Source organism: Lissotriton helveticus, chromosome 10 (assembly GCF_964261635.1).
Source record: "Lissotriton helveticus chromosome 10, aLisHel1.1, whole genome shotgun sequence".
In the NCBI taxonomy this organism is placed as follows: domain Eukaryota; kingdom Metazoa; phylum Chordata; class Amphibia; order Caudata; family Salamandridae; genus Lissotriton; species Lissotriton helveticus.
The window spans coordinates 1196618282-1196643798 of NC_136071.1; the positions used below are offsets into that span (position 1 = coordinate 1196618282).

General features: G+C 47.1%; 1 protein-coding gene across 1 annotated transcript in view; it reads left to right on the forward strand.

The window, feature by feature from the left end:
* LOC144784940 (uncharacterized) overlaps positions 1-25517 on the forward strand; it is a 327184-nt gene that overhangs the window by 190526 nt on the left and 111141 nt on the right. Inside the window, exon 15 of the mRNA XM_078664054.1 lies at positions 7315-7392. Coding sequence (XP_078520180.1) covers positions 7315-7392 — 78 coding nt within the window. The remainder of the gene's footprint in view (positions 1-7314; positions 7393-25517) is intronic.

The window sequence follows — 25517 nt, forward strand, 5'->3', positions numbered from 1 at the left end:
CCTGTGCCACCGCTACAGATCATGTCGTGGAATGTCAGAGGTCTGGGGGATAAAGTGAAGAGAGGGCTGGTTCTTCAAAACATTAGACAGCTCCGCTGCGACCTGATCCTCCTTCAAGAGACACATTTGGTGGGTGCAGCTAACAAGGCTCTAGATAGACGGGGATACCGTATGATCACACACTCGGACTTCACTACGGGGTCCCGTGGGACTGGCATCTTATTAAAAAAAACATCTCGATTTATTCTACAGACTACTAAGATTGATGGTTATGGTCGCTTTGCAGCAGCCTGTGGACAATGGGAGGGAGTCTCCGTCAATGTGGTGTCGGTGTATATTCCGCCGGCGTTGCATGCGACGGCGCTTCCGGACCTGGGAAAGTTCCTCCTGGAAATCCCCGACGGAGACCTAGTGGTGGGGGGTGATTTCAACGCACTGGCCCATGGTTTATATGATAGATTCCCGACCCGGGCACAGACACCTGGCCTGTCCAGGTTTAGTGAGTTTGTTGAGGCACAAGGACTGGTAGACATATGGCGACACCTACACCCCGAGGACCGACAGTACTCTTATTACTCTGCCACACACGACTGCCTATCCCGTATCGATTATTTCCTTACACTGGCGGGCGGCCGGCTTACGGTGCATAATGTGTGGATGCGACCCCGGGGTATATCAGACCACTCCCCCTTAACTATGTCCATGTCCTATGCAGCGATAACTCGTAGGAGAGTGTACCCTGTCTACCCCGGTTATCTCAAGATTCCCCACGTCCGTAAAGACTTGAAGAAAGCCACCAAGCTCTATTTCGCGGAAAACTCAGGCTCAGTGCCCTCCCCCACGACCTTATGGGAAGCATACAAGACGGTGTTTAGGGGTCAGGCGATTGCAGCGATAACGCGACACAAACGCGAGCGAAAATCCGAACTGCTAGCTCTGGAGCTACAGCTGGAGCGAGCTAACGAGGCCCATATGGCGCACCCATCGGAAGATACACGTCACTCACTCCACCTCAGCCAACAGCTACATGACGATCTCCTCAGGAGACGGACAGTGGAAAACATTACATCGACCGCACAAAGAATCTATGATGTAGGAGACAAAACCAACAAGCTACTGGCTTGGCTCGATAAAAAAAGTGTGGGTAGCAGACATATTCTACAATTGCAGGATCCGGAAGGGACGTATCATACACGTCCCTCCGAGATTGTTGAGATCCTGGCTGACCACTTTCAGTCGGTCTACACCCCACTCGCAGCGGTTACCACTGAGGCGGCGACAGCAACGCTGCAAAACATACCAGTCACCACTTTAACGTCAGAAGCGGTGGCTGAACTGGAGGCAGACCTGTCAGAGGATGAGCTCCGAACGGCGATTGGTGCATTATGTACGGGTAAGGCACTTGGCCCTAACGGCATTCCAGTTGAGTGGTTCCAGGCGGTGTCGAGCACCTTGTGCTCACCACTGCTGGCCATGTTTGAGGAGTGTCGGGGAACGGGGATTCTGCCCCGGGATCAGCGGATAGCGACCATAGTAACTATCCCGAAACCGGGTAAACCACCCACGGACTGCGCGTCGTACCGCCCAATCTCACTGCTCAATGTGGAAGCCAAAATTCTGGCAAAGCTAATTGCAAACAGGCTGACCCCACACTTGCAAGATCTGATCCATCCGGATCAATCGGGCTTCATGCCACACAGAAGCACGGCACTCAATCTCCGGCGTGTACATGGGGTGCTGGCGCGAGCCCACTTGCTGTTGGAACCGGCAGCCATTCTGTCGTTGGATGCCAGAATGGCTTTTGACATGGTGGAATGGCAATACTTATTCGCGGTTCTGGCTCGTATGGGCTTTGGCCCCAAATTTATCTCATGGATCAGACTGCTGTATACAGAGCCGGTGGCGCACGTGGCGGCCAATGGCCACATCTCTCGAGAGATCCCCCTGGCCAGAGGGACGCGTCAGGGGTGTCCGCTGTCCCCCTTACTGTTCGCCCTGGTGTTGGAACCGTTGGCCACAGTCATTAGGACTACTCCACTACTAAAAGGGCTGACGTGGGGAGGCGCTTGGGAGGACAGGATATCCCTGTATGCCGACGACATGCTGGTTTATCTGTCTCAACCGGAGGTGGGCATTCCACATTTGTTGGCGATCTGAGATGCGCACGGCCTGCACTCCGGATACATGATCAACTGGACGAAATCAGTGATTTATGTACTGAAAGGCCCGGCGCCGCTCCTCCCTGGTAGCTGCCCGCTGGTTATAGCCCGTGCCTCCTTTAAGTACTTGGGCATTCAGGTCACTAGTGACGCGGATGCGTTCCACGACCTAAACTTAACACCTCCCCTTACCCGTCTGCGGGCGGATGTACGACACTGGAAGACCTTACCCCTCACACTGCTGGGGCGCCCGGCGCTGTTCAAAATGATGGCGCTGCCGCGCCTCCTGTATGTGCTGGAAAACACCCCAGTACTGATTCCATCATCATATTTCCGGAAAGTGACAGCAATGGTGACCGAATTGCTATGGGGAGAAAGTCCGCCCAGAATAGCGCACGTTAAGCTTAACCGTGGGTGGTACGATGGGGGAATAGCCTTGCCGAATGTGGAGCTCTACTACTGGGCATCACAACTCAAAGTTATTAATTCTTGGATACATGCCCCACAGGATGACCCGGCATACTTCTCGGACAGAACACAACTGGGAACACACAGCTTGCTGGCCCCGCTCTATACACCAAGCCTCGCGAAGAAACTACTTGGTCCGACCAAACACACAGTCGTCATATGGCACAGGGCCCTGGCACGGCTTAAATGGAAGGGCATCATAACCAAACTCACTCCACTGTGGGACACTAAACAACTTGGCTGCCTCAGATCAAGTAAGGGCTTTACCCAGTGGGACATTATTGGCATCTCGACGGTGGGAGACCTGTGGACTTCTGCTGGCATGATCCCTTTTCAACACCTGCAACAACAGTATGCATTGAGCCCCACTGAAACTTACAGATATATACAAATACGGCATGCACTTATGGCGGTCATTGAGCCGGGATCTACAGTCCCGGAGTCCTCACCTCTGGAGGACAGACTTCTCACAGACTACATGCTGGCACGCGCAACATCACTCACATATCGTAAGTTACTGAACAATTTACCTGATCCCCTGCAGCAACTGAAGGAGAGGTGGGAATCTGAGTTAGGCTCCCTGGATGAGACTGACTGGAATACCGCCCTAGCGTCACCACGGGAGGCGGGTGTGTCAGCCCGGTTCAGATTGATACAGCTTAAAGTATTACATAGGGTCTACTACACCAGGACCGCATTGCACAAAATGCACAGGGGGGAGACCCCGTTTTGCCTTAGAGGGTGTGGGGAGGAAGGAACATTGCTACACACGCTCTGGGAATGTCCGAATATCTCGACTTACTGGCAGCAAATCATGCGCACCATTTCCCAGACCCTTGACACATCACTAACCCCAGACCCTCGTCTGTGTCTTCTGCACATATGGGAGGGGACGGATCTGACACGTCGGAAACAGCAATGGGTTACGATTGGAACTATGGTGGCCAAGCGCGACATCGCGCAGAGGTGGGGAGTAGCGGAAACACCTACGTTGGCTTTATGGTGTAGAACTATGGACAGACTGATGCTGACTGAACGTGCTGTGTACAGAATGAGGGCTAACCCGCGCAAATGGAATGCACTTTGGATGGCATGGAATAAATATAGGGGGGACCTGTGCGAACCACTTTCAGAGGATGAGGGCGACAGCTCGGACGATGACGAAGAGCTGGAAGATTAGGCCTATGGGAAGAGGGCGGCTGGCCAGGGGATTAAGGGGATTTTGAGTCTTAGATACCGATTGAGTATTCCTGGGGCGGGGGTGTGATTACACCGTAGGTAACTGGGCCTAGCTTACGACAGTAGGGATGAATGGACTGACAATCTGTATCTATCCTTCTTGGCAGGAGTCTCAAGTTTGAGTTGTTTGTTTTCTATAGTTTAAAAAACGTAAGACGACGTACTAACTACTGATGTATTCTGGCTGCCTGATGCAATATGCCAAACGTTTGCTGCCGGACCGGAAGGTTGTCGGCTGAATAGCTGTGTTATACTATGAAACTGTGACTGTTTATAAGTTCCTTCCTTCTGTAATCATATACGAATATTGTGGATCTGGCAAATGCAAATAAAGTCTTACCAAAAAAAAAAAAAAAAAATTACAAAGAAGCAGGGGAGTGGGTTGGGGTACAAGGCAACATGGATGAAGGGAGGGCACGCAAGAGGTAACGGGGAAACGCACGGACGACAGAGGGTAGGCAGGAGGGGCTGGGGAAGCAAACCAACAATGGTGGATGTGCAGAAGGGGATAGCACAGCAAGTTGACAACAGAGGGTGAGTAGGAGGTGCTGGGAACGCAAGCTGACAATGGAGGGCGGACAAGAGAGATTAGGAAAGCAAGCAGAGGGTGGGCAGTAACTGAGGGAGAGCGAGAAAAAGAAACAAAGAGGGGGAGAATTATGCGAGGGAGACAGCTAGAAAACATGCACTCTGCAGACTGCCTAACAATTAAAAAGTAGTACCTTAAAAGGAGCAGTGGAAGGACACAAGTAATGGGTCCATGGTGCAGAGGAGGGACAAACATAAGGAGAGGAAGGAAAGCGTAAGGAAGCTGGCAAATCAGAAGCAAGCAAAGGAGATTGACAATGAATGAAGCCAGCCAATTGTAAGCAAGAGATGGGCTCTAACCCCTTATAAGCTAACAATATGTCTACCAACAGACAGCAAATGCGCTGTCTTAGACAAGACCTAAAAAGGAACATCCAGGCTTCCATTCGGCTCAAGAAAGATTTGCTTTCTATAGTGTTTCTGCATTTTTTATACATGTTTGTTTTTATTTGTATAAGTTTTTGTTAATTCTAATATAATGTGCAAGAAGATACAACTGATCTACAATAGTGTTAACCCGAGGCAGCTCTTTAATGTACTCTCAGTTTATATAAACAGTACAGAGTTAAAAAACAGATTTATTGGCTTTGCCAATACTTGTCATAATAACACCTGGTCCTAGATTTACCAGCTGCAGCATGTGCGCCTGTGTGGCGCAGCACAAAACTGTGCCCTGCCTAGTGGCCTTTTGCACAGAGAGTAAATTAAATCAACGCAATGCTTGGTGTCACTTTGCGCCGTGCCATCGCTCGGGCAAACTTGCGTAAATAACCCTGCAGTGTGGATGGCCGACTCTTGAAGTGTGTCCTCTTTGTGTTTTCAGTAGCTCAAAGTCTGCTAAAAGTGCCCCGGAGCCGGTCCCCCGCAGCGATACCAAAGACACCCCGAAACCAGAGAGCAGGTAAGACGCCCTGTCCCCCTCTATCTTCATAATCACAGTGGAGACTACTTCGTCTGTGCAGCTATTAAACCCCTCCGATGGCCGAACGGCGTAAGGGCGATCGGAGGTTGAGCTCCAATTCTATCCACCTAATTTAGATGGGTGGAATTAGAGGTCAGTTTTCATGCATGTAACACCAGGAAGACCCTGGCGGTAAGGAGCAGTGGAAACTACAAAATGCTCCCTCGCCATGGGTGAGGATTCACATGGCCATGGGTGAGGAATCCCATGTTGACGAGGGTAGCATTGTCTTTTTTATTTTCAAAAGGATTTTCTTTTTGAAAATAAAAAATGAAACAGTTTGCCTTACGGCTCTGTCTTCCATGACTGTGCCGCGCGTTGACAGGCCTTGCCAAGATTCATGAAAAGACCCCTGGCTTGGCAGTCTTTGCATAACTTGGTGGGCGGAGGTGCAGTCAAGGCGATGGAGCAAAACACTCCTTCACCCTGCCAAAACTCCGTCCGCAAAGTTATAAATCAGCCTCAAGTGTTATGTATTTTATAGGTTTCATCTACCAGCGCATGACTCTGTCGCTGTGAGCGATAGTTAATGCACTGAAAGGCGAGCCGTTTGTTTTATGGGCCCTTGTTGGATTTAAAAGGGGGGCCAAAGGGCCACAACATCCTCTTCTGGCTTATTTTTTCTTTCTCTGGTCTCTTGCCCTTTCCCTGCGACCAGGGGCTGCACTGCCCGGCGTCACAGAGAAAGGGCTGGAATGCACATAGTATTTATCCCAATACGGCGCCTTCCTGTCCTTTCCCCAGTGCTGGCGCGCAATGGGCTGCCTAGCGCCTATGCAGTGACTCTTGCACCATGGTGCAAGGGCGCCTGCTTTGCATGCAGGATGGTTTTTGTGCAGAAAGGGGCACCTTCCTGCACAAAAACAGTCCCCTCAGGCATATTTAGAGTCCATTTCCTCACCCCTTAAGGCACTGCACCGGGACACCGAGACACTCATGAGTATCTGTGCACATTGCAAATTTATGTAACATACCATAACATATTTCTCTGTGTGCGCTGCAGGAGGCATCACAAATAGAGAGGGGAAGGAACGAGGAAAAATGATGATGTTTCTCCTCATTATCGCTCTCCTGGGAGGTGAATCTTTTTGGTGCGTACCCAGGTTTACTAGTTGTGGTAAATCTGTGAATGGGTCAAAACCCGTGGCAGTTGCGTGGGAATTCCCACACAACACCCATGGAATGCGTCCCGGGGCTGTGTAACGTGATGCAGTCATTTGCGCTGCGTTGGGTGACTTCAGATTTACGGAGCCCCTCAGGGTCATGCAACGTGGCCTTGCGTGGCTTGATGAATCACATTTTGGACTTGCCCACGCTTGATCCACATTGATGGTGCAAGAGTAACTCAACTTCTATCATACAAATGCCCCTCAGTGTTTAGTTTGAGCCAATGATTTCGGGTGTGGCCCATCGGCACTCATGTGTGGGGATTTTCAATATCAGAATTTTACCAAAACAACAAAGAAAGGCAGAAAAGGGAGAAAGAAGGAGGAAGAGAAGGATGGGAAAACTGTGACAGGGAGAAATGAGGGATGAAAAAGCACTTGAAAGAGTGAAACAAGGTGTAAGCAGTGTCTGGTGAATTTAAAGAGGCATGAGTTGAAATCCAGACTATGCACACTCCGCTAGGGCAAGGAGCTGGTCATCGCGAGGGAGGGAACCGCCCCGTCACCCTCTGCTTTCCTGTAGCACACCCGTTAATTTTCACCCTCTCAATTCCTGCCACCCTCCCATCCTCATCACCTTCCCCCGTCTCCCTCCCACCTCTGCCACCTAAGTCAAGGTTAGACACTGGCCACAGGGCTCACAAAGGATTACCAGTATGCGTCGGGGATAGGGTGACGCGCCACCCTGGGTGACCTCCGCCCTCTCACTCGACTCTTCATCTTTCTCTTCTAGTGTGAAACCGGCAGCGAAGGCACCAGAGCTCATCTCCTGGACCGACCTGGAGCCCGCGACCACCACCGTGGAGAAGAGGTGAGTCCACCGTTCCTGGGGGGTGTGGGGGGGGGCTACCACCATCACTGGGAGTCTCAACGGCTGGTTCTGGGTTTCTGCTAGTGACACGGGCCATCTCTACTGTCCACACTGGAAGTCTCTATGGTCATTTCAGAGAAGCTCTACCCCGCCCTTGGTGTCTACTACTTACCCAGGACATCTCTACTGCCCTCATTGGGTATCACTATGGTCAGTCCTGGGTGTCATCTCTACTGCCCAGGTTGGGGGTCTCTATGGTCATTGCAGGGCACCTTTACTGCTGACCCTTGGCATCGTCTGCAGACACCACTCGGATCCAGCGGCGAGGGGTAGGCACGAGAAGAGCAGCTCAGGCACTCCCAACCTTGCGGTGGAAGAGCTCACCTGAAGCTTTACCCGCTGGATACTGTTGCTAACTGTACTTTACACTTTATAGGTATTGACAGCTTAACACAGACAAACACATGGAAGAAGGGTAAAATAGGGATAATAATCCCCCCCCATATTTTTTCATTTACGATTTATTTTTAATCTCACTGGTGTGTTTCCTTAATACATTAGTGTTCCACTGTAGACAGTTACTCGATAGATACTTACTAAATAGTATTCATAGGTCCTGATGAATCGCCCGTTATTAAACACTTGCGAGAAGCATGTTGACCAGATATTAGCACTCTCTGGAAGGCCTTTGGAAACATAACATTCCAGACTCACCCTCCAGATTCTGATTTTAATTAGAGCAGAGGACCGCCAGAATAAACCATTCCTTGGTACCCCTAGCTTTATTTTAACCACCCACGATACGTCTACAATCCTTACTGGCCCCACACCCGCACTTCACCTACACGGCTGTTGGAAAAAGATCTCCGCTAAAGAGCCCCTCTTTGAGGTGTCGCCCGTTGGGTATTGCACCGCCGACCCAACGAGGAGCAGCCCAGATGATGAAGCATGACACCTGCAAAGGTGTGTGAGGGCATTTAATCCAACAAAAATGGATTCCCAGGGACAATGATCTCTTACCCTTAAGAACACTCTTCACATCCCCTAACGCATATCTCTCCTTACTAGGAACAGCTCAGCAAATTTTGTAGTAATTTGTACTTGTTCGGGCATTAGGTGTAGCTGGACCTTCTACTTACCTTAAGTAGTAATAGCCCGGCCCTCCTTTCTTTGTACCCATATCGTCTGCAGACACACAGCATCTCTTGCTCACATTGGAAGATCTTGTGGTCATTCCTGGACATCTCTGCCGCTATCCTTGTGTGTCTGATACTGACACATAGCATCTCTTCTGGCCACATTGGGCATCTCTACGGTCATTCCTGAGAATCTCTTTTGCTGCCCCTGGGTGTCAACTACGTACCTAGGACAGCTCTACCGCCCACAATGGGAGGCACTCTTTTCATTTCTGGGCACGTTTACTGCTGACTACGGGTTTCTACTACTAACTGACCCAGGGATTGTCTACTGCCCACCATGAGAGTCTCTATGGCCATTTATGGAACTCTCTACCCCTGACCCATGGTGTCTACCAGCGGCCTGGGCATCTGTACTGCCCCCATTGGGCATCTCTATAATCATTCCTGGGATTGTCTACCGCTGACCCTGGGTGTCCCCTACTTACTCTTGGCATCTCTACTTCTGGGAGTCTATGGTCATTCCTGGGCATCTGCCCAGCTGACAGTGAGTGTCTACTACTGACCCATAGCTACTGCCCCCACTGGGCCTCTTGTTGTATTCCCTTTACTTATATTGTATCCTATCTCTTTAAGATGTACATTCTATGTTAGCTTATGTCATAGGGTGTTTTAGCTATCTGTATTCTAGCTTGTCAGTTAGCTCCCAGGCTTTCTGATGGGAACACCAGTTCTTCTCTGTAGCATTAAATAAATACCATTTCAATACTCTTATATTTGTGTCCACCCTTCTACATGGATTATTACACATGGCGACGATGAGCTTGTGGAGCTAAACAACTACAGAGGGAGAAGAACTCCACTGGTGTAAGAAGAACCACGCAAGAAGAAAAAGCAATCTGCTTAAACAAGGAGCAGGTACTGGAACCACATTACAAGATCCAGCGAACAACGAGATGTATAGCTGGTGAGTTTGTGAAGAAACAAAAGAGAGGAAGAGAGACTCTGCGTGTGAGAACAGTGAACCAACGTTATACTTGGTGTAAAAGACAGCGAACGTGTACACTGCGTGGGAAGCAAGTTGACATAACCCTATTCAATTTGCGTACTGTATAAGAGTTACGCGTGAAGAATAACCCTTGCGCTTTGGGGAGGAATAACGAGGCACGGACATCACGGTGAGCAGTGGCATTATTTGAAAAGCAAGGTTCGAGCAGTCAGTGAAGCGTGTATGAGACTGTGAACGTTTCATTGGTGTGCACTGCGTAGGAAGCAAGTCGGCATAACCCCATTCATCTTGCGTACTGTACAAGGGTTACACGTGAAGAGCAACCCTGGCACTTTAGGAGAAGTAACGAAGTACAGACAACACGATGAGCGGTGGCATCATTTAAAAAACGAAGCTCGAGCAGTGCGTGCGAGCTCGAGCAGTGCGTGCGAGCAGCAGTCTCACCTGGAATTCCGACGCCGTGTTCGAAGCGGCAGAACAGCGCGGAGAGTAGCGCAACCATCTTCGGAGTGTGTCACTGCGGAAACGGTAGTGACGTGACCACGTAAAAATGAAAACGTGACGGCCATTTTAGAAACACTTCTAGATGCTTAGCAACCTCTTCCGTGATTAAAACCGGAGAGGATTGAAAGTTTAACGGTGTTGGACAGAAAGAAAAAGGCAAAGAATCCAAGCGAGGCAAGCAGAGAACTTAAAGAGAGGTGAGAAGGAAAATTAAAAAACAAAAAAAAGCGCGCTAACAGTGAAGAAAAAGGAAATTTGTCTTGTACTCTAAGCTGTGCCATTTACATACAAAAAGGAGAGACAACAAAAGACAACGCGAATAGTTGTAGGCACAACCAAATGAACGATAACTCATGAGAGACTGAGTGAAGTGCACGAAATTTCTTTAGAAGAGACAAGAGGTGTAGACAAGTAGATAGGTGTGAAAGCAATGATGGAGAGTCAAAATGTTATCATGCCGCCTATGTTTTTGCAAATGAGCGGAGACCCACCCATCGAGTGGGATGAGTGGATAGATATTTTTGAGAACTACATCGAAGCACTAGATGGGAAAGATTTTAGTGCCAGCAGGAAGAAAGCTCTACTATTGAGTGCGCTTGGGAAAGAGGGTCAGCACTCTTTCAAGTATTTGCCAGTGGGGTTGAGCCAAGATGGGAGAACAATAACAAATGTTTACACAGAAGCAAAGGCGCGAATGAAGAAACAGTATTCGAAAGAAGTCAACATTGTTATGGCAAGACATAAATTTTATACCCAACCGCAAAGAGCAGAGGAATCTGTTGACCAGTTCGTGACAAGATTACGGGAATTGTCCATTAAATGCAGTTTTGGGGAAATACGAGAAGAAATGATAAGAGACCAGTTAATAGTACAATGTAGAGATAAGAAAATGCAGGAGAAATTATGGGCAGCAAAAAATCCCACTTTGCAATCAGCCATAGATATTGCGAAAGTGGTTGAAGAGTCTAATGCATGCATGAGAGAGATGGAGAAAAAGGATAGTGCAAAAGAGGGTAGTCATAAGAATGGAGTTTCTTGTGTAGAACAAGAAGAAGTCGCTGCTATAAGTAAGAAAGGTGTAGATTCTGGGGAGAAGGATGTGAAAAGGTTTAATTCCGGATATGCCAGTGGGGAGAGGAGTAGATATCAGGGAAGGATGTGCACTAGGTGTGGGAGTACATTCCACACTTCAGAGTATAAAAAATGCTTTGCTTTAGACAAGATGTGTAGAAAATGTGGGAGGAAAGGACATTTCTTCAGAATGTGCAAAGGGATGAATAGTGAAAAAGTGGCAGTTATAGGGAGGAAAGAAATATGCAAAGGTGAAGTTAGTGTTGAAGGTTCTAGTAAAGTATTGAGTGTAGGTAGCGATAGTACCTGTCAAAGTGAACGAAGTAAGAGGGAAAGACCCAAAGCAAAGTTTGTTATTGACAAGAAAGAAGTAGAGTTAATGGTTGATCCCGGGTCATTTTGGACAATAATTCCTAATGAAATGTACATGGGCAATTGGAAAGAGGTACACTTGCTTCCCAGTGACATTAGTCCATGTGGCTATCAAGGAGGCAGTATAGAGTTGATGGGCTATATGTCCTGTGAAATTTCATTTAAGGGTCGCTCTACGATAGGGAAGGTTTATGTAGCAAAGTCAGGGCCTGCCATCTTGGGATGGGAACAGCAATATGACCTTCATATCATCATCAACCCGAGAGCTGAACAACAAGTGATGGTGGTGGACAGTATAACTGTGGAGTCAATAGTTGAAGGAATGACAAGTCTGTTTGAAGAACATATCGGGGAGTTGAGAGGATATGTTCATAAGATCATAGTACGTGAGAATGCGGTACCTGTACAACACAGGGTCAGGAAGGTTCCGTTTATCGCAAGAGAGGAGGTCAAGAAGATACTGAAAGAGATGTTGGATCAAGGGGTGATTGAGCAGATCGAGACATCACCATGGATTTCGCCAGTCGTCATCACGACTAAATCTGACGGAAAATTCAGGTTTTGTGTGGACCTTCGCACCTTGAATCAGAACATTGTGGTAGACAACTTCCCACTTCCGAATATCAATGAATTGGTGTTGTCGCTGAAGGGTGGGAAGTATTTTTCGAAGCTCGACCTCCGTAGTGCATATCACCAAATCAAACTGCACAAGGACTCCAAGGCATTGACTGCGTTCATAACAACGGAGGGGATCTATCAGTTCACACGCATGCCCTTTGGGCTTGCATCTGCGGCAGGGGTCTTCCAACGAATGATGGGTGCAGTATTGAAAGGGGTGGACAACGTGGTATATTTCCAGGACGATGTTTTGATTTTTGGAGAAACTATGGAAGAACACAATGTAATTTTGAAAACTGTTTTAGAGAGGATGGAACAGGCTGGGTTGACGTTGAAGAAAGAGAAATGTAGGTTTGCAGTGGAGGAAGTGGAGTACCTGGGTTACACGTTGTCTGTAAATGGGGTGAAACCAAAGAGGGATTTGTTAGAGTCCATTAGAAATGCACCAGCTCCATGTGACAAGGACCAGTTGCGGTCTTTCCTCGGTCTCATAGAATACTATGCAAAGTTCGTAAGGGATTTTGCAGGGAAGACAGAGAGAATCAAAATACTGTTAAGGAAGGGATGCAAGTTTGTGTGGGACGCAGAACAGGAAGATTGCTTTCAGAAGATTAAAGTAGAAATATGTGAAGCTGGTATATTAACGCCTTTTGATACAAAACGCAAATCTGTTTTGACAGTGGATGCGAGCGCAGTGGGGATTGGTGCGGTGTTAGCTCAGGTGCATGATTCTGAGCTGAAGACAGTAGCCTTTGCATCAAGAACTCTCACGGCTGCGGAGAGGAATTATTCTATAATTGAACTGGAAGCTTTAGCTGCAGCGTGGGGGTGTGAATACTATAGGATGTATTTGTGGGGGTTCAAGTTTAGGCTGTTAACAGACCACAAACCATTGGTAAAAATTCTGTCACCTGGTGGGGCTGGAAAGGGGTCGGCGAGGTTAGCCAGGCTGGCTGCGAGGATTCAAGAGTATTTGTATAGTGTGGAGTACATTCCTGGATGGAAGAACAGCCAAGCTGATGGTCTTTCCAGACTACCGCTACCTTGGGAGTTGGTAGATAAGTCGGGGGTGGAATCACTCAATTCCGAGGGGTCTGTGGCGGCTGTGGATGAAGTGGTGGATATGTGCACGGGAGCAGTGAGTAAGAGTTGGTGGAATAGCTGTATGGGAAAAGATGTGGTACTGAGAGAGGTGAAGGAGATGATTGTGAGGGGTTCAAGGAGAGAGAGTTGTGTATCTCCTGCTCTTCGTCCATATCTGAAAGTTTTGGAACATTTGTCGATATTGGACAGGGAAGGTTTTATCATTTTAAAGGAAGACAAGTTTTTCCCCCCACAAGAAATGAGGTTCACTCTATTCAAGATAGCTCCCGAAGGTCACCTGGGACAGTCTCTTACTAAGAGGAGAGTGCGAGAGCATTTCTGGTGGCCAAGTATGGATCGGGAGATCTCTGAATGGGTAGAGAGATGTACGGATTGTTTAGAGTGTGAGAAGAGACTGAAGGTTGGTGCTCAGGGAGAATGTGGAACAATTGAAGACCCTGGAGTGCCGTGGCACACTATATGCCTTGATTTCATTGGTCCCTTTTACCAACTGGAGCATGGTATGAGATTTGGTTTGGTAGTTGTAGACGTCTCATCGAAGTGGTTAGTGGTCAAGTTTATGAAGGAGATCACTACCAGATGCACGATTGAGATGTTGCAAGACATTTTCAGGGAGGAAGGATTTCCTGTGAAGATCATCACGGATAATGGGACGCAATTAACCTCAGCGGAGATGGTCAGTTTCTTGGAGAAATGTGGACTTGTGCATTCAAGGACGTCGTTGTACAACCCACAGGGTAATGGCATGGTTGAGAGGGCGAACCGTATGGTTAAGGGTGCTATCCAGATGGCCCTGTCATCTAGGGAAAATGTGAAAGAATTGGTTAATGATTTAGTTTGGGCTTATAGAACCACTGAGAACGGTGTGACTGGGAGGATTCCTTTTAGTGTGATGAGAGGACGTTCCGCTGGTACCAAACTCGTGGCAGCATGGATGAAGGAGTGTTTGAGTTCTGGTGTATTAGAGAGGAAGGAGAACGATGGGGAGGCGATGAGTAAGTGTCGTTTTGCAGTGAATGATTGGGTGAAAGTGAAGCCGGGACGTGTTAGCAGTGGGTTGACTAAGTTCAGGGGTCCGTTTAAAGTCAAAGCTGTACATAAGAGGTTTGTGACCCTGTTTAATGGGGAGCATTGGAACTTGAGGCGGGTAGCCCTGTACAAAAAAGCGGCAGGAGATACTGTTTGTCCTCAATCTAACCGCAAGGTGGACTCACGAGAAAGTGGAGGAAATGGAGTTAGAGCAGGTAGGGACCAGAGGGAAAGGAGGCCTCCCAGATACTTACAAGATTTCGTGTGTGAGTGAATGTTGTTCTGTATAGCAATGAGCATGGGCATAATTTGTTTTTTTTTTCTTCGTTTTGTTCATGGGAAGGGGAGAGGATATGTTGTATTCCCTTTACTTATATTGTATCCTATCTCTTTAAGATGTACATTCTATGTTAGCTTATGTCATAGGGTGCTTTAGCTATCTGTATTCTAGCTTGTCAGTTAGCTCCCAGGCTTTCTGATGGGAACACCAGTTCTTCTCTGTAGCATTAAATAAATACCATTTCAATACTCTTATATTTGTGTCCACCCTTCTACATGGATTATTACACCTCTCTAGGGTCATTCCGGGGCTGCTCCAACATTGAATCTGGCAGTTAACTCTGGTGTCTCTACTACTGACCCTGGGTCTCTCAATCACTGACCATATTGACTCTTCTCCTAATACTGGCATCTCTAACACTGATCCTGACATCTATCCTATCAGCACTGTCGCCTGTCATTGGTTCTGGCGTCTCTGCCGTCTGTCACTGGTTCTGGCGTCTCTGCCGTCTGTCACTGGTTCTGGCGTCTCTGCCGTCTGTCATTGGTTCTGGCGTCTCTGCCCTCTGTCACTGGTTCTGGCGTCTCTGCCGTCTGTCACTGGTTCTGGCGTCTCTGCCATCTGTCACTGGTTCTGGCGTCTCTGCCGTCTGTCACTGGTTCTGGCGTCTCTGCCATCTGTCACTGCTTCTGGCGTCTCTGCCGTCTGTCACTGGTTCTGGCGTCTCTGCCATCTGTCACTGGTTCTGGCGTCTCTGCCGTCTGTCACTGGTTCTGGCGTCTCTGCCGTCTGTCATTGGTTCTGGTGTCCCTGCCACCAAACGTAGCCATCTCTACTGTTGATTGAACTATCAATACCCCTGACGCTGGTGTTTCTACCACTAACTCTAGCATCTCTACCGCTGCCGAGCCTTCTGACTAAAGATGCTCTTCCAGCTGATCAAGGGCGTTTTTACTGCTGATCATCAGCGTTCTTACAGCTGATCATGGTTGTTCTTACCACTGATTATCGGCGTTCCTACCACTAATTATGGATGTTATTAATACTGATCATGGGTGTTTTTACCACTGATCATGGGAGTTCTTACCGCTGATCATAGGTGTTCTTATGCTGATCATGGTTGTTCTTACCGCTGATCATGGGAGTTCTTACCGCTGATCATAGGTGTTCTTATGCTGATCATGGTTGTTCTTACCGCTGATCATGGGCATTCTTACCGCTGATCATGGGAGTTCTTACCGCTGATCATGGGAGTTCTTACCGCTGATCATGGGAGTTCTTACCGCTGATCATGGGAGTTCTTACCGCTGATCATGGTTGTTCTTACCACTGATCATGGTTGTTCTTACCGCTGATCATGGGCATTCTTACCGCTGATCATGGGAGTTCTTACCGCTGATCATGGGAGTTCTTACCGCTGATCATGGGAGTTCTTACCGCTGATCATGGGAGTTCTTACCGCTGATCATGGGAGTTCTTACCGCTGATCATGGTTGTTCTTACCACTGATCATGGGAGTTCTTACCGCTGATCATGGGAGTTCTTACCGCTGATCATGGTTGTTCTTACCACTGATCATGGGAGTTCTTACCGCTGATCATGGGCATTCTTACCGCTGATCATGGGAGTTCTTACCGCTGATCATGGTTGTTCTTACCACTGATCATGGGAGTTCTTACCGCTGATCATGGGCATTCTTACCGCTGATCATGGGAGTTCTTACCGCTGATCATGGTTGTTCTTACCGCTGATCATGGGCATTCTTACAGCTGATCATGGCTGTTCTTACCACTGATCATGGGAGTTCTTACCGCTGATCATAGGTGTTCTTATGGTGATCATGGTTGTTCTTACCGCTGATCATGGGCACTCTTACCGCTGATCATGGTTGTTCTTACCGCTGATCATGAGAGTTCTTACCGCTGATCATGGGAGTTCTTACCGCTGATCATAGGTGTTCTTATGCTGATCATGGTTGTTCTTACCGCTGATCATGGGCATTCTTACCGCTGATCATGGGAGTTCTTACCACTGATCATGGGAGTTCTTACCGCTGATCATGGGAGTTCTTACCGCTGATCATGGGAGTTCTTACCGCTGATCATAGGTGTTCTTATGCTGATCATGGTTGTTCTTACCGCTGATCATGGGCATTCTTACCGCTGATCATGGGAGTTCTTACCGCTGATCATGGGAGTTCTTACCGCTGATCATGGGAGTTCTTACCGCTGATCATGGGAGTTCTTACCGCTGATCATGGTTGTTCTTACCACTGATCATGGTTGTTCTTACCGCTGATCATGGGCATTCTTACCGCTGATCATGGTTGTTCTTACCGCTGATCATGGGAGTTCTTACCGCTGGTCATGGGAGTTCTTACCGCTGATCATGGTTGTTCTTACCGCTGATCATGGTTGTTCTTACCGCTGATCATGGGAGTTCTTACCGCTGGTCATGGGAGTTCTTACCGCTGATCATGGTTGTTCTTACCGCTGATCATGGTTGTTCTTACCACTGATCATGGTTGTTCTTACCGCTGATCATGGGCATTCTTACCGCTGATCATGGGCATTCTTACCGCTGATCATGGGAGTTCTTACCGCTGATCATGGGAGTTCTTACCGCTGATCATGGGAGTTCTTACCGCTGATCATGGGAGTTCTTACCGCTGATCATGGTTGTTCTTACCACTGATCATGGGAGTTCTTACCGCTGATCATGGGAGTTCTTACCGCTGATCATGGTTGTTCTTACCACTGATCATGGGAGTTCTTACCGCTGATCATGGGCATTCTTACCGCTGATCATGGGAGTTCTTACCGCTGATCATGGTTGTTCTTACCACTGATCATGGTTGTTCTTACCGCTGATCATGGGCATTCTTACAGCTGATCATGGCTGTTCTTACCACTGATCATGGGAGTTCTTACCGCTGATCATAGGTGTTCTTATGGTGATCATGGTTGTTCTTACCGCTGATCATGGGCACTCTTACCGCTGATCATGGTTGTTCTTACCGCTGATCATGAGAGTTCTTACCGCTGATCATGGGAGTTCTTACCGCTGATCATAGGTGTTCTTATGCTGATCATGGTTGTTCTTACCGCTGATCATGGGCATTCTTACCGCTGATCATGGGAGTTCTTACCACTGATCATGGGAGTTCTTACCGCTGATCATGGGAGTTCTTACCGCTGATCATGGGAGTTCTTACCGCTGATCATAGGTGTTCTTATGCTGATCATGGTTGTTCTTACCGCTGATCATGGGCATTCTTACCGCTGATCATGGGAGTTCTTACCGCTGATCATGGGAGTTCTTACCGCTGATCATGGGAGTTCTTACCGCTGATCATGGGAGTTCTTACCGCTGATCATGGTTGTTCTTACCACTGATCATGGTTGTTCTTACCGCTGATCATGGGCATTCTTACCGCTGATCATGGTTGTTCTTACCGCTGATCATGGGAGTTCTTACCGCTGGTCATGGGAGTTCTTACCGCTGATCATGGTTGTTCTTACCGCTGATCATGGTTGTTCTTACCGCTGATCATGGGCATTCTTACCGCTGATCATGGTTGTTCTTACCGCTGATCATGGGAGTTCTTACCGCTGATCATGGGTGTTCCTACCGCTGATCATGGGAGTTCTTACCGCTGATCATGGGCATTCTTACCGCTGATCATGGTTGTTCTTACCGCTGATCATGGGCATTCTTACCGCTGATCATGGGTGTTCCTACCGCTGATCATGGGCATTCTTACCGCTGATCATGGGTGTTCCTACCGCTGATCATGGGAGTTCTTACCGCTGATCATGGGTGTTCCTACCGCTGATCATGGGAGTTCTTACCGCTGATCATGGGCATTCTTACCGCTGATCATGGTTGTTCTTACCGCTGATCATGGGCATTCTTACCGCTGATCATGGGTGTTCCTACCGCTGATCATGGGAGTTCTTACCGCTGATCATGGGTATTCTTACTGCTGATCATGGTTGTTCTTACCGCTGATCAGGGGAGTTCTTACCGCTGATCATGGGAGTTCTTACCACTGATCATGGGTGTTCTTATGCTGATCATGGTTGTTCTTACCGCTGATCATGGGAGTTCTTACCGCTGATCATGGGTGTTCCTACCGCTGATCATGGGAGTTCTTACCGCTGATCATGGGCATTCTTACCGCTGATCATGGTTGTTCTTACCGCTGATCATGGGCATTCTTACCGCTGATCATGGGTGTTCCTACCGCTGATCATGGGAGTTCTTACCGCTGATCATGGGTATTCTTACTGCTGATCATGGTTGTTCTTACCGCTGATCAGGGGAGTTCTTACCGCTGATCATGGGAGTTCTTACCGCTGATCATGGGAGTTCTTACCGCTGATCATGGGTGTTTCAAATCGCTTTTTATGGGCGTTATCACCTCTGATCATTGGTGTTCTTACCACTGATCATGGGCATTTTTACGACTTATCTTGGGCGTTCTTAAAGATAATCTTGTTCATTCTTACCGCTGATCATGGGTTTTCCTACCACTGATCATGGGTGTACTTACTGCAGCTCATGGGTGTTCTTACCTCTGATCATGGCCGTTCCTACCGTTGATCATGGGTGTACTTACCGCTGATCATGAGCGTTCTTGCTGCTGATATTGGGTGTTCTTACCACTAATGATTCTTACCACCAATCACATGCATTCTTTCCGGTGATCATGGGTGTTTTTACCACTTATCATGGGCATTCTAACTGCCTATCATGGACATTCTTACTGCTGATCATGAGCGTTATTACCGCAAATTATGGGCATTCTTACCGGTAACTCACAAGGCATTAAATGTGTTAATAACAATAATATCTTTCATATGCAGTGTAGCAAGGAGTTTCCATGCAACTAACCCCAGGCAAGCCTAGAAGAACAAGGCCTGAGAACCGAATAAGGGATAGACTCCATTAACACATTCGCCGCGGGGCTAATTCCCGCGCGGGGGGCCACGCACAGTGCCACGGTGCTTGTGACGTGCTCGGCTCGTAACGCTGCATGGTGGCGCTGTGCTCATGACGAGCTGAGCTCATCATGACCACGCCCGTTTCAATGGAACGCCCTGCACAGCAGGGGAATTATCCCCGCATGGGCCTTCAGCGGCGGTTATGATGAGCTCAGCTCGTCATGAGCACAGCACCTCTGTGCCTCATGATGAGCTGAGCTCGTCTAGAGCGTCGAAAGAGTTAATCCGAGTAAGGTGAGATGTGCTTGCAATCACAGAGGGACTCAAAGGAACACAGGAGAAATTCAAGTGTACAGTCGGTCTATTGAGGCAACGAATGATTAGGGAAATGAATTAGTAAAAAAATAACAAAGGTGAGGGGGCGAATACTGGTGTGAAATGGCATGAAAAGAGAGAGCTCGAGAGAGAAAACAAGAATTGTTGTCACATACCCGTATATACATCTAAGAGATTTTAAAATGCTTCGCCTAATTTGACATTGATTGAAGTTTACTTTTATTTGATTTAGTTTAAATCATAAAGGGTGGCACATCCACCAATATGCACAATGTACAAGAGCGATTATATCAATGCATTGATTAACACGAATCTCATTAAAATTTACATTAACCCCTTGGGTGCTCATGACGAGGTCAGCTCGTCATGAGCTACGGCGCTCCGGTGCTCATGACGAGCTGAGCTCAACATGACCGCGCCCGTTCCGTGGAACGCTCGCACGCTGGGCTGATTCCCCTGCTGTGCTGAACGTTCCATGGGAACGGGTGTGGCCATGACGAGCTCAGCTCGTCATGAGCAATGGAGCGCCGTAGCTCATGACGAGCTGACCTCGTCATGAGCACCGGGGCGCTGTACATGCCCCCCTTGCCCCCCAGCACAGCGGGGGAAACAGCCCCGCACGGAAGGTGTTAAAACAAGTTAGAAAGGATTCAAATGGATTGACATGGAAGTTAACTACCGGCCCTGTAGCGGCTGGGGTAACCTTTATCAGATATGACCTGGAAGTGCCTATCCCCCATGAGTGTATTTCCATTGCCCCGTCTTCCATCCCCTCCATGTGTGTTGATTCCTAGGCCTCTTCTGACACGTGTCATTCTCAGAGATCAGACATGTTTCATCCTCGTCTTCTGTTTTTGTCATTGTAAGTAGAAATTGACAGCATCCATTTCCTGCCCATGAAGCTCTAAGGGTCCAATACCATTAATAACACAATTGCTTTCATGTAATTTCATGGTTATTCACAATCCTACAGCATCATTTAAATGACAGCAGGACACCAAATCATTATTGATTAATGAAAGTACTTTCTAAAAGTACAGGTGATTATGTTTGTGTAAGGTTGCACTGAAGCAAATATAAAACAAACTTAAATGCAAGTATGTACAATATTATTTGTAAATTATAACTGTTAGAAACTTTTACAGAACAAATATAATAATACAGTGTATTCCTCAATTATATTTGTCCATTTACTCAAGGAACTTACGTTGAGCTTAAAAATGTTCTCCTAACTATATGGTCCAGGACAGTGTTCTCAAAAACCCTTGACAATAAATGAATATTAGTTATTTTAAATCCTGTAAATTCGTAACAATCACTCTTCAGACAAACACCATGTGGACCTACAGAAATGTTCTCAACCTATGTTGGATAATTATAATTACAGAAATACTTAAGACATTACATGGCCCATTTATGTCTATGACTTGCATAGACTTAAACATTATGTGGGATTTGAAGAAATCCAAAGAGTATGTTGAGAAAGCTCCTATACTAAGGGGCATATTATCAAGAAACGGCGTTAAAATTATCGCCACTTTAGCGTCAGGAAACTGCTGCTAAAACGGCGATAAGGGGCGTGATAATATGCCCTTGAGAATTCCCATGCTCTGGTGTGAACATGGGCTTCTATTGGAATTCTCTACGGCATATTATCAAGCCCATTATCGCTGTTTTAGCTGCAGTTTCCTTCCGTAAAGCATCGATAATGTTAACGCCCTTCCTTGATAATATGCCCCTAAGTGATTCATTTGGGGGAAATAGTGGGAAGAAATTATGTAGCTCTAAAATCAATTTATTGAAAAAGAATCGGATAAAGGCCAATCCTGCGCGTCCCGCGATGGAGCAGAAAGTTCCACTATCCTTGTGGACACAATGACGGCGCGTGTGAGCTCTGTAAGCAATTAATAGCCCTTCTGGCAAGTATAAGTAGTTTAAAAAGGCAAGCTCAGAGGCCACATTCACAGTAAGGGCAGAAAAGTCAGTTCTTAGCCTCTCTCCGCCATTGTTGCGTAGGTTTATAGATACTGAGCCGGCTTTTGACTCCATCAACAGGACTTCACTTAAAGGAAAAAACTTGGGGGTGACAGGAATTCCTTCATTGCATTACAATCCCAGTTAGTAAACACCCACTCTTGAGTCAAATTGGGTTTGGAAGCCAAGCAAGGATGGGTGTCCAAATCAGCAACTTGTCAAGGAGCCAAAGAGGGGGGTACTTTAGCGCCATTATAGCGCAACTTGTTTACAACAGACGGATCGAGGAGACGCAATGTTGAGCTCTAAACGTTGGGGAAACTCTTGTTGTGGTGTTGTTTCATGCCAATGACATGGTCATTTATAGTCGCAGAAACCTGGCTTCAGAGACTGATAACGAATCGAAGGGACTGGTTTACAGTTCTGCGGACGGGTTACGCGTTACAAACGTGATGAATTTCTTGTCCGCTGTATTATAAGTGCATTATAGTCAATGTCGCGTTTGTGACGTAGTTACCCGTCCGCTGAACTCTCATCAGACCCTAAGTCTTCACTGTGCTAAGAATTATCTGAGAATGAATACACACAAGTCCAGGATCATGAAATTTGGTGTAAAATTATTGACCGATTCCTTATTATTATTATTATTTGCCATTTGTAAAGCGCATAGCTACCCATCTGGTTTCTTGGCACTAAGCACTGCAAGAGGCTCCTGAAGACACGGGCCTCATTTATGAGAAATGACGCATCGCTGCGTGAAAGCAGCGATGCGTCACTTCTCAGTGCGCCCTCTTTGCGACCTTCCTGATGCGTCATATTTACAGTATGGCGCATCATGACGCAAGGAGTTACAGATACGTCAGTATTTCTGACGTATCTGTAAGCGCAAAAGTGACGCATTGCTGGAGTGTGTCACAAAAGTGACGCAACTCCAGCAAAGCATCCTTTCACATGGTGCAAGCCCATGTGAAAGCGCCTGCGTCAGTCTTACGCCTGCTGTGAGGCAGGCGTAAGAAATTGACGCATTGGCACTCTAGAAGTAGCGCCGTGAAATCTCGTAGCTGTCGCTGCGTCACTTCTACAAGGCATACTTACGTGGGAATACATGGGAACACCCACCCTGCATACATTATACCTGAGCCAGGTATAATGTAGCACAGGGGTTTACAAAGTGACCATCTGCTTAGATGCGTCACTTTGTAAATAGTGCGCAACCATAGGCATGATCTACTCCGCCAATGCGTCACAAAAAGTGACGCATCGGAAGCTCAAAACTGACGCAAGGCCTCATAAATGAGGCGCACTACCTTTAAAAGAGCCATGTTTTTAAAAGTTTGCGGAACTGCGTTAGAGAAGTGCTGTTCCTCATATACTGAGGCAGGGGGAGGTCTACCCATTGGACCACTTACTAAATGTTGACGCTCTCATGGACTTCTAGGTTTGCACTCATTCTTTTAGGTATAGCAATATAAAGTGCCCCCTTCCTGGCGTATGGTGCATCAGTTTGGTGGGTGGTGCTTCATTCTGACTTAGTGATACCACTACTCGGTTTGGGCTTCCAACAGTAAGGCCAAGCCAGTGACCTATAATAAACAAAACAAATGCCAATACTGTTCCTTGATTGATAATCAAATCAATGTAGCCATATTGCAATTCTTTACAACATGTGCTGAAGACTGCTGGTTCTGTCTGAATAAATCTATTTTATTATTTTGTCTAATCAACATACATTTTTTTTAAATTTTAAACAAACATTTACATTTTTACATCATAATTGCAACACAAATATCACATTTGAAAATACATAAAGCATCCACATGTACAAATTCCTAGTACCCCCAGCACACTCCCAATCTCTCATAATGCTCTATCACTCCTCAAAAATCACCAAATTTGAACACTCAAACAGTCAAACATTCCATTCACACCTCACACTGTCTATTTACAATATAATTACAATTCAATCTTTTTAGGACAATGCCATAGAAAAAACCAATATCAGATCTTCATTTTTTTGTATACATAATTCAAATTCGGTTTGTGTATTCTTATGGCTAGAAATGATGGTCGACGCGTTTCGATCTCTTGATGGATGTAGAGTTCTCTTCAGGACCAAGTAAGCTGTGGGGAAGAAAACAAAAAAAGATTTTTCTCACCCTTATTGTTCAACTGAAAACTGCTCTCCACCTCATGCCTCTTAATCAATTCTTAACTTCTCTTGAAAAATCCTCAAGTCAAAACCGACGTTGGAGCACTGTGTCAAAAAAAACAACAACAAGCTACTACTTAGAGCTGATGTAAAATTGATAGGCAAAGGCTATCTTCGCCACACAATATACCAACTAGACTTACACCATTTGTTCGGGCCAACGTGCTCTTCACACAGTAGCCGTAATAGTTGGTTATGTCTCAGGGTCTAAAGTGGGTTCTTCAGGAGCAGGAGAATCTGGCCTATCTTGAGAGCTTCTTTAACCCCTTTGTGCTGCGACATTCAACGGACGTCGCATGCACTACCTCGGCAGTGTTGCGCATGTCCAATGAACGTTCCGATCCCGTTCCGACCCCGCCCGCTCAATAGAACATTCGGCACCAGCGCGGATCGTTCGAAGCAGCGGAGGGGTTAAAGATGCCCTGAGTGAGGGAGGCATTGACAATGGTGAATAGAAGTGAACGAGCGTCCCCAGAGAGATCTTTAAGGAAGGATGAGGGTAAGACAACATCCTCATCAGAAGTGGCTTTGAGGGAGCTGAGTCTGTCATCAAGATCTGCAAGAGAGGGGTTTCAAAGCTGTCCATTGCAAGAGTTTTGAGGAAGGGGTGGCTGCAGGAGTTTAAGCAGGCTTGGCTTTTTCAATGTGCTGTTGGATCATCTGTATTTTTTCACTGAAGAAGAGGTTGATTGCATTGCACTTTTCTGTCAAGTGAGGAATAAATGGGCCTGACAGAGGGTTCTCCAGTGCTTGATCGTCTTCAGAGGTGTTCTGCTTCTGTTGGCTTCTTTGATGGTGTTGACGTACAACTTTGCTTTGGTCGATGCGATGAGCTGGATTCATATGGCGCAGAGATACGTTGGCATCATGAGGTCATCCAGAGTTCTGTTTTTCTTCCATTTTCTCTCTCGCCTGTGGATGGATTCTTTATCGTCAGTAAGGTCGTTGGAGTACCATGGTGCGGAACCCTTTGGGGTGCACTTGCATTTTGTATTGGGGTGTAGATGTTCACATAGGTTTCCAAAAAAGTGTCGCAGTTGTTTAGAAAGGTGTTTGCATCGGGCATGAAGTCGATAGAGCGAGTGAGGCATGAGGTGATGTTGAGAGGTCAAGATTGAGGAAGAGTCCTTTGGGGTGTGTTGGTTGTGTGACCTGCTGTACCACATTGAGTGTGTTGTTGAGGTTGTTGAGGGTGTCTCTTGTTTTTCATGTAGCTTGTTCTGTCTGTGAGTTTGAGGTCACCAAAGAGGGAAGTGGTGGTGAGGAGAGAGCTGAGGCTCCATCACTGCAGTCCTTGTTCTGCCCCGGAGGCCGGTAGATGAGATGGAAGGTGGTGGTCTGAGTTGCAAGAGTGGGATATTGCATTTCAGCAGCTCCATGGAGCTGAGCGTTACTTTCTGGCCTAGGTTGTGCGACCTGGTATTATCACTGGGAAAACGGCTTTACCTCTGCCAGGGCCCCGCAAGGATTGCCGCAAAAACAACACCCCTCTAGGCACGCCCTCTCCGAAACAACCGAACTGGAATCTCTCGGAGCA